At 43.9% G+C, this 10,566-nt stretch overlaps 1 protein-coding gene across 2 annotated transcripts in view; it reads left to right on the forward strand.

The window, feature by feature from the left end:
- LRRN2 (leucine rich repeat neuronal 2) overlaps positions 1 to 7,144 on the forward strand; it is a 55,300-nt gene extending 48,156 nt beyond the window's left edge. The window contains exons 1-2 of one of the 2 annotated variants that reach the window (XM_068269612.1): positions 534 to 640; positions 756 to 7,144. In XM_068269612.1, the coding sequence (XP_068125713.1) occupies positions 915 to 3,020 (2,106 nt within the window). In that variant the 5' untranslated portion in view covers positions 534 to 640; positions 756 to 914 and the 3' untranslated portion in view covers positions 3,021 to 7,144. Of the gene's footprint in view, positions 1 to 533; positions 641 to 755 lie in introns of those variants that run through there. The other variant, XM_068269611.1, reaches the window with a different exon arrangement.
- Positions 7,145 to 10,566: the final 3,422 nt, after the last annotated feature.

Genomic DNA, 10,566 nt, shown 5'->3' on the forward strand with positions numbered 1-10,566 from the left:
GATGACCATACGATTTTTTCAAGTGACTGACATCTTGTATGTATACATAACTTTCATCAATTTATTTATACTGTTTATTATAAGGATTTTGTTGTGACTGCTTGCCTTTTAGCATTTATGCATAGATGTTTCAACTGTGGTATTTAACTTTGGATCCAATACAAAGAACATATTACATTTTACTATTCTTCCTAGGATTTTTCTCTTATTTTTCTCTTTTTTTTTTTTTTTTTGAACCTTAGAAACAACAAATTTTGATTCTTTACTTTAGTAAGAGAATTAGTCAAGCATTTGAAATCCTTTTTTGAGGCGATGTATGGTAAAAACGAGAAGGACAACTGATGGAGTTAAAGCATTGAGGCAACACAAGTCTGCATCTAGAATAGCAGTTTCAAAATCTCACACTCCTTTCTTTTTCTCTTAACACTACCCTTTTGAGATCAGGCCAAACTGAACATGTCTGATGCTTTCTGGTCTGTCTCCATGGCGACAAGTGAGAGGCTGGAAAAAGGGACCATGAAAGAAAAGGATCAGCCTGTGGGGGCGATGCAGAGAGCTGAGAACAGGGAGAATACAAATACAGGGAGGCAGCTGAGTAGAAGTGAGCTATTGGAGCAGTAAAAGTGCAGGCAGGGAAAAAGTATGTGGGCTGAGAATGGAGAAGGATGAAAGGGAAAAACTGTAAAATATATATAATTAAAATCTTAATCTTTTACATGTTTAAGATTGACAGCTATTTTTTTTTGTTTCCACAGATAACAACAGAAGAGGTTAAATGATGCTTTTCAAGATACAGAAGGAAAAGGATTACTGGCTTGATAACAGAGATTTGCCAACAATAATAGCTGCTGATCAGCTATTCTGGATTTGCTCTTTGCCACATTTTAAGTGAACTAAATCTCTATTCTTCATTTATGGGGTACCTTAATTTTGACAATCATTTTGGCTGCAGAATGAGACTTTTTGTGGTGGAATTAATGCTGCTTTGGACATATTCAGCTCTGGGTGGAATACCAGCTGTGCCATGGAAAGTGCCGTGCCCGCCACAGTGCATGTGTCAGATTCGCCCATGGTATACTCCAAGGTCAGCGTACAGGGAGGCCAACACTGTGGACTGTAATGACCTTTTCGTCCCATCTGTTCCAACAGATCTGCCAGCGGGAACACACACGCTTCTCTTACAGAGCAACAATATTGCAACCTTAGAGCAGCAAGAACTGGGTTACCTGAAAAATCTGACAGAACTGGACTTATCTCAGAACAGCATCTGCCATATGAGAGACTTCAAAGCTAGGGACCTACCAAATCTTGTAAGCCTCCACCTTGAAGAGAATCACCTGGAAAGCTTGTCTGATAATAGTTTCTCTGGACTTGAAAGCCTTGAGGAATTGTACCTAAACCATAATTACCTGTCCTCTATTTCTCCGCAAGCTTTCTCTGGTCTTCGGCACCTCTTACGCCTGCATTTAAATTCTAATTTGCTGACAAGGTTAGATAGTCAGTGGTTTAAGGAAATGCCAGCTCTAGAGGTATTGATGGTAGGTGGCAATAAGGTGAGCTCAATCCTGGATATGAATTTTAAACCACTATCAAACTTAAGAAGCCTTGTTTTAGCAGGCATGGGGCTTAAAGATCTATCAGGCATTGCCCTAGAAGGTTTGCTTAATTTAGAAAGTCTGTCTTTCTATGACAACAAACTTATCAGGGTACCAAAAGGAGCTCTTCAACGAGTGCCCAATTTGAAGTTTTTGGATCTTAACAAAAACCCGCTAAGTAGAATTAAGCAAAAGGATTTTGAAAACATGGCTCAGCTCAAAGAATTAGGTTTAAATAGCATGGAAGAGTTAGTATCTATTGATGAAATGGCACTGGTAAATCTGCCAGAACTGACCAAACTAGAAGTCACGAACAACCCTAAACTTTCTTTCATACATCCTCGGGCCTTCCAGAAACTTCCCCGCATGGAAACATTGATGCTGAATAATAATGCTTTGAGTTCTCTGCACAGAGAAACTGTTGAATCATTACCAAACCTACAAGAGATTGCTATGCATGACAATCCACTGAGATGTGATTGTGTTATTCGATGGGTTAACGCCACAGCACCACATGTTCGTTTTATGGAGCCTCAATCAACATTATGTTCTGAGCCTCCAGAACTGAAGCGCACACAACTGCGTTTAGTCCCTTTTCGTGATATGAGTGACCACTGTCTGCCCTTAATTCCTATACCAAGTTTTGCCCCTCGTGTTCGTGCCTCTAGTGGTCAAAGCATTGCATTACACTGTCGAGCACTTGCTGAACCAGAACCACAAATATATTGGGTGACACCATCGGGAGAAAAGCTAAGGGCATCTTCAGATTGGGGTGGCTATAGAGTACAAGAAGAAGGTACGTTGGAAATACAGGTGGTATCATCAGCACATGCAGGTGTATATACATGTGTAGCACAAAATCTAGTGGGAGTAGATTACAAGAGTGTGCATCTAATGGTCAACCAACTATACCCAACTAGGGAAGGACCAGTGCAGCTACGAGTGGAAGAAGTTGGAGAGCGTCACATGTTGGTGTCTTGGATTCCACCTCTTAATGCCCTTGGCAGTAGGCTCCGTTGGAGTTGCTTAACACCTGGTGCCAGTGAGGAGAGAGCAATGCTTCCTGTAGGTCTGAACTCATACAATGTTACCAGACTACGTCCAGGGGAGGAATGCAGAGTGTGTCTTCGGGTGTCTGTTCTTGGAGGCAGAGTACAAACAGCATGTGCTAGTGCTAGGACAAGGTATGCTCTATCAAGTTATAGACAGAGATGGCAAAATGGTTTCACAGCGTTAGCCTTCTTCTTACTTCTGGTTGTGATTTGGCAACTTACATGCAATCGTTCTACTGACAGTGTAGATCCTATGTCAAAGTGGTCTCTTACAGGTAGAGTCATTTACCCTCCCGTGATACACAACTGGGACCAGGATAAAAAAGATAGTTATCTCTCTGGCATCAGTGTGCCAGCCACCCCTCTGTGCTAATGAATTTTGGTCTGAGTTCAATCAAAGACTTTCTGAGAGAACAAACTGTGGTGAGTAGTGCCTTGGAAGGGAAAAAAATCCATAGAGCAGAACACCAATGAGGCAAAGCCACCATGGGCTCAGAGACTTGTTTAGACACTATGGCAAGTGAAATAACATGAACTTTAAAATGTCAGGAAACTACAAACCTAATCAGTACTCACAAATGTGCAGTAACTTACAAGTGAAACAAAAGCCCTGCTGCACACCTGCGAAGACAAAAACTACAGAGACGCATGAAAGGCTATTTTTTTCAATGCAAACAGGCATCCATTCACCAGGAAACAAGCAACATGTAATTTGCAATGCTTTGGACATAAATGGTCACACTGCTACACAACAGGAGTACAATTCTGTGTATGCTACACAGTTGTGGTGCATTGTTCTTTCTAGGACCAACAAGCAATGTTAATGTACTCCACATGCCTCAGGGCTACAATACACAGGGTTATCGCCTTATTAATTCTGCTTTCAAAACAGGTGTGACATCAAAACATACTAAGCAAAGCTCAAAACAGGGCTGGCTATTCAAAACTTCTATAAATAAAGACTAACTGTTCAGGCGTGCAACCCAGATTCCAATATTCCTTCCTTTATATCAGCTTAATTTCAAGAAATAAGGAAAGGTTGGCAGCTTCATCAAGTTTGGACTGTGTCTAATGCTGACAGAATTTTGGTTTTTACAGAAGTAGGCAGAAAGACTCTTCCAAATACTTTCCCAACTAAAATGTACAATTGTGGTTGTCATAATAAAGCTCTAAGTAGCAACAACTGTTTGTTCTCTCAGAGAAAGTAACTAAGTGCTTTTTTGTTTTGCAAACCTTCACAGTCTTTGTTAAAAAATGGTAGCCAAAAGTGGGTTGTTCCAGTAAAAATCAATGATGCCTCTCATAGCTAACCTAAAACATTTGATAAACTCTGTGAGAGTAGATCAAGAAATCAGCCATCGTTTAAATCAACTCTCTGCAATCCCATCCTTACCACTTCTTCCCTCTGCCCTACAGCTTTTTTTCTCTCAAGTCTGTGTCCCCATTCTCCAGCCTTTCTTCTTTTATTACTTTGTCACCCAGCCTTTCTTTATCAACTTTGTATGCATCTCTTGACCCTCTAACTTGTTGGTCCCTCCCACACATTTCCTCTCCTTTTCTATGCTACACAACTCTTTCTTCTTCTCCTTTCCACCCTGTGGCCTACATCCTTCACCGCATGGCTATCAACCCTCACCCATGCACCCTGTGGCACTCTGCTTTCTACATTCCACCCTGTAGCTCTCAGCCTTCATCCTGCTGACCTTTTTCCTCTCCAGCAACCGTGCCATTTAGACTTCTCCTTTACACCCTATGTCACTCAGGCTTCACTCTTCCACCGTGTCACTCAGCCTTCTCCCTTCCACCCTGTGTCAGTCAGCATTATCCCTTCCACTTTGTGGCCTAAATCATTCACCCCATGGCCTTCAACCCTCACTCATGCACCCTATGGCACTCAGCCTTCTCCCTTACACCCTCTGCCACTCAGCCTTGTCACTTACACCCTCTGCCACTCAGCCTTCTCCCTTACACCCTCTGCCACTCAGCCTTCTCCCTTACACCCTCTGCCACTCAGCCTTGTCACTTACACCCTCTGCCACTCAGCCTTCTCCCTTACACCCTCTGCCACTCAGCCTTCTCCCTTACACCCTCTGCCACTGAGCCTTCTCCCTTACACCCTCTGCCACTCAGTCTTCTCCCTTACACCCTTTGCCACTTAGCCTTCTCCCTTACACCCTCTGCCACTCAGCCTTATCCCTTACACCCTTTGCCACTCAGCCTTCTCCCTTACACCCTCTGCCACTCAGCCTTCTCCCTTACACTCTCTGCCACTCAGCCTTCTCCCTTACACCCTCTGCCACTCATCCTTGTCACTTACACCCTCTGCCACTCAGCCTTCTCCCTTACACCCTCTGCCACTCAGTCTTCTCCCTTACACCCTCTGCCACTCAGCCTTCTCCCTTACACCCTTTGCCACTCATCCTTCTCCCTTACACCCTCTGCCACTCAGCATTCTCCCTTACACCCTCTGCCACTCAGCCTTGTCACTTACACCCTCTGCCACTCAGTCTTCTCCCTTACACCCTCTGCCACTCAGCCTTCTCCCTTACACCCTTTGCCACTCATCCTTCTCCCTTACACCCTCTGCCACTCAGCATTCTCCCTTACACTCTCTGCCACTCAGCCTTCTCCCTTACACCCTCTGCCACTCAGCATTCTCCCTTACCCCCTCTGCCACTCAGCCTTCTCCCTTACACCCTCTGCCACTCAGCATTCTCCCTTACACCCTCTGCCACTCAGCATTCTCCCTTACACCCTCTGCCACTCAGCCTTCTCCCTTACACCCTCTGCCACACAGGCTTCTCCCTTACACCCTCTGCCACTCAGCATTCTCCCTTACCCCCTCTGTCACTCAGCCTTCTCCCTTACACCCTCTGCCACTCAGCCTTGTCCCTTACACCCTCTGCCACTCAGCCTTCTCCCTTACACCCTCTGCCACTCAGCATTCTCCCTTACCCCCTCTGTCACTCAGCCTTCTCCCTTACACCCTCTACCATTCAGCCTTCTCCCTTACACCCTCTGCCACTCAGCCTTCTCCCTTACACCCTCTGCCACTCAGTCTTCTCCCTTACACCCTTTGCCACTTAGCCTTCTCCCTTACACCCTCTGCCACTCAGCCTTCTCCCTTACACTCTCTGCCACTCAGCCTTCTCCCTTACACCCTCTGCCACTCAGTCTTCTCCCTTACACCCTTTGCCACTTAGCCTTCTCCCTTACACCCTCTGCCCCTCAGCCTTCTCACTTACACCCTCTGCCACTCAGCCTTCTCCCTTACACCCTCTGCCACTCAGTCTTCTCCCTTACACCCTTTGCCACTTAGCCTTCTCCCTTACACCCTCTGCCACTCAGCCTTCTCCCTTACACTCTCTGCCATTCAGCCTTCTCCCTTACACCCTCTGCCACTCAGTCTTCTCCCTTACACCCTTTGCCACTTAGCCTCCTCCCTTACACCCTCTGCCACTCAGCCTTCTCACTTACACCCTCTGCCACTCAGCCTTCTCCTTTACACCCTCTGCCACTCAGCCTTCTCCCTTACACTCTTTGCCACTCAGCCTTCTCCCTTACACCCTCTGCCACTCAGCCTTCTCCCTTACACCCTCTGCCACTCAACCTTCTCCCTTACACCCTCTGCCACTCAACCTTCTCCCTTACACCCTCTGCCATGCAGCTTTCTCTCTGTCACCCTGCATCTGCATTAATCTAGACTTAGCACTGTGTCTCTGCTCACCCCACCCCTACATTCTGTACCATTGAGCCTGTATTACTCCATGCCACCCAGCTTTTCCCCTTCTACTTTAAGCAACTCAGTTTTTCCTTTTCACTCTATGCTACCCCACTTCATTATTCCACCTTATGCTCTGTCATATGTTGACCTTTTGTCTTCCCCAGTCCTTCCCCTCTGCCAACGGTGGTAATATGTTGGTACATAGCAGCTTCCCCCTCAGATAGTGAGTCAAAAGCTCAAGCTTATATGAAAGTCAGCCACCTTCACTGCCATTACACAGGGAGTGGATATAAACAATGCTCATATATACAGTATGCCATATAAAGCCAGGTTCACAATCAATCTTGTTATAGAGGGCAAATAAGTTGTATTTTGTGTCCAGAAACTGTGTAGCTATGGGCTGAAGATCTTTCTCTAACCCTTTTGTGGAGGCACACAAGCTCAACCACAACACAACAGAATTCAAGTGGTCTGGTGGGTTTGTATACCTTAATGTCACATGGGTATCCAAGTATGTTATGAAAAACTACCAACATTTGTGTAGCGAACAAAAGAAACCCAAAAACATGTGTTGAAAACACTGCAAATACCTTATTTAAAGAAGTCAGTAATGTGATTTCAGTAGAGGGCTATTATGTTGCTTTCAGCTATGTTCTATTTTAAGAAGACATTACTGTATTTTAGGGTAAAATATAAGTACATCCTGAAAGTTAAAGTAACCCTGTGTTCAAATCCTGTGCATTAAAGCAAACTTGTAAATACATTACACCCAATGCCATTTTATGATTGGTTTATGTCAATCTTCAGTCTTATATATTTTTTTGTTTTGAAATTGGCTTTTTGCTTATACGTATCGAGCGTCGTTTGGTTTATACTGTGCTGCATTGTGATGGACCGGGCAATAGACTAAAATGGACAAATTGAAGACTAAAGTGGTTTTCCATCGGCCAATTGATCTGTTCCATTGTATCCATTGCAGATAAGTCCTGCAGCACACATTTCCCAGATGTTGGATTGTGCTGCCATCCATTTGATAAATGGTATGCCTATACTTAGGACTGGCAGCGAACAAGGCAATGGACCCTGTAATGGAGACATGCGCATTGCATTAAAATACAATACAATGCTCATGTCCAGTGTAAAGCCTTAAAATACATACACACACTGGATTAAACAATAATGAAGAATCTAGCATGTGTATCCTGCATGCCAGACTTTTACCAACATACTGCTGATCCCCTAGCATATTGTTCTTCTAATCACCCCACATGTCAGAAGCCACTCTGCCATGCATCATCCCTACTCCTCATTCCACAGCAATAGATGTATTTTTGTCTGTACAGAACTCAGCCCCGAACTGTTGCACCCGTATGGGGTTATCTGCTTTCAGGCTGGTGTCTTACTTCAGCCGAGGAGCGGCCGCACGAACAGGTTGTATTTGCGCTTGCCAACAGTAACCTAACCAGCTTTATTCTTGCGTCATTTTAAAGCCAATACTGTAACCATGATAGCTTCAAGCAGGACAAACATGTCAAGGGAACCAGCAGACATTGTCGGGGAAGACTTCCTGTTTAGACATTTAAACCATGAACTATACAACCTACAAGCAGGATTGCCAAATCCTCACATTAAATACTGCACATTTCAGTTATGCAGGTTCTTTGGCTACTTACAAATAATCAGTGCCTAAACTGCATCTCAGGGCTGGTGCGAACCAAAAATCTGCAAACGCTAGCGGTTTTTGAAGCTGTTTTTCAGAGCGATTCTAGGCATGTTTAGAGATTAGACTGATGTATCTGATCTTAATGTTTTATTTCTTAGCTGTGCTACACATACAAATCATAATATCATCATTTTTTTTCGCTTCAGTGTCTCTTTAAAGGGATGACTTATCAACACTGCCTACAAGCCAGAAAAAAAGAAAATGTCAGCCAACGCCAGATTTGTACTTTTTACATCTGTACAGGCATTGAACCTACTCTGCACATTTTTAACATAGATTCGCTTTAGCATTGAAATACGAATAGTGTAGATTTGGTCTACTGTACATTAACTCAATACTGTTTCACTGCTCTGCAGGAAAACTCAGTGTAAAGCTACAAGGTTTATTAGGGCAAACTGTTCAAAAATACCAAGCAATCAAGCTCATTAAGTGAAACCACATCCTGAGGCTATACAGTGTAAAGCAGTACCGGGGATGCAGCTTGATGACGTCATCAAGCCGTGTCCCCGGTACGATAAACAGCCGGAGCTGTACGGAAGATGCCCGATCAACGCAGGAGCGTGCCATAATGGTGAGTAGTAGCATCTATACATTTAATAGCGCCGCAAGGGGATCCTCATTGATTGTCCCTCCGGATGCCGCGTTGGGGGGGGGGGGGGGGGAATGTTGTCACCAGGGGGTGCACAGAGCAGTATGACAGGCTGGGGTCGGGAGGGGGGTCAGGGAGCAGTATGTCGGGAAAGTACCTCATTGTTTTCCGAGTGAAAAGCACTCGGTATAGCATGTTTTCCCCCTGTGTTGGTAATTTACCGAAGATAAGCAACAGGCGGGAAAATGTACAAGAATTAAAAAAAAAAAAAAATAACGAATGAGGTATTATCCCGACTACTGTTTTCTCCACCTCGCACAGCTACCAGAATTGAGCCCAATGTGTGGTTTGAATAAGAGAACTGAATCACACCTAAATCACTTGCCACAACGGCAGGAGCTATCATCATTGGATGTTACCACAGTGCTGGAGCTTATGGTGGGAAAAAGCATTATCTATGTTACCTATATATTGATATTATTATTCATGTTAACTATACAAAAAGGAGAAGACAAGACAGAGGGGGTAGTGACTTTTTAGAATCCCAGTTTTATTTTCTGTGTATCAGCTAAAAAATTAGGTTTACTGTGGTATTGTCTCAACTGCATGATGCAGTCTTTCACACAGTTTTTATTGTTATCTACATGTATTCCCTACACTCAAAAGCTGTTCTCTTACAGGAAAAAGTTTTATGGCTATAATTCCTCATCAGTGAGGATTACTCTATAGTACCACTAAGTTGCGACTGGAGAGAAACTGTCACTTGCACACCTAATGTTGAAAAAAGGAAAAGAACACTGTAATTTGTACGCTTTGCACTGTACATACAGTACATATCTCTCATTATGCCATATGTCACCTCAGGTACAGTCAGCAGGGAGACGAGAAAATAGCAGCCGTTGGATTTAGCAGTGATTGGTCATATTGCCAAGATCGAATTCAGTGGAGTGATTAGGGTAGAATCCAGAATAAAGGCAAGCTAGCTGGGAGTTAGTAGAGAGGCAGCACACTAATACTGAGTGGACCTGTCATTTGGAGAAAAAACTAGAATTTGTGAAAGCCAGCAGCAAAGGTATCTATGGTGTTAGGAGAGCATGTTTTTACATGGCATGAAAGGAAACGGAAAGAGTGGGACTGACAGAGCCCACCTTATAGCAAGTATGATGAAATAATAAAGTTAAGGAAAGAAGTGGGATTGTATGGATTACGGAGATCGGTAGTAAGACTGGACTTGGAGGTGAGAGAGGACAGGTCTGTGTTCAGTTAAGTGGACCTGAACTCTTGCATGGGGCAAAAGGAAAACATAGGGAATGCACCCTGTATGTATTTAGAGAGTTTAGCCTGTTTAAAGGGGATCCGAGATAAACTTTTACTTATTGCATAATTGTGTTCCTTTCATATAGTTTGAAAAACAAGAGAAAAACACAATCGAGAGACCCCAATAGTGTATTATTGATGGTGATGGAGATAATTATAGCAGCAAACGAAATATATTATGCACATGAGGGGATATTAGACCTGTCCCCACTCAGGTTAAGAAGTGGCTCTCCGTAGAAGGAAACAAAGGGTGTGCACACCCATCCACCAGGTGGATCACAATAGCATACAGAAGCAACATAGGCGCCAACAGAGTACAAATGACGAAAATATAAAAACAAATAAGATGGGGAGTAAGGGAGGACTTACCTCCCCAGGACAAACACAATGATTCTATATGAACAAAAATGTTCATTCTTACTCCAAAAATATGCAACGCGTCTCACGGGTCTCTAGCCCGCTTCCTCAGGCAAAAATACAAACGGAGTAACTTTAGAAGTGTGTGTGAAAGACAGAGGCACTGCGGGCTAGAGACCTGTGAAACGCGTTGCATTTTTTGGAGTAAG

The sequence above is a fragment of the Hyperolius riggenbachi genome, chromosome 2 (assembly GCF_040937935.1).
Source record: "Hyperolius riggenbachi isolate aHypRig1 chromosome 2, aHypRig1.pri, whole genome shotgun sequence".
Taxonomy (NCBI): domain Eukaryota; kingdom Metazoa; phylum Chordata; class Amphibia; order Anura; family Hyperoliidae; genus Hyperolius; species Hyperolius riggenbachi.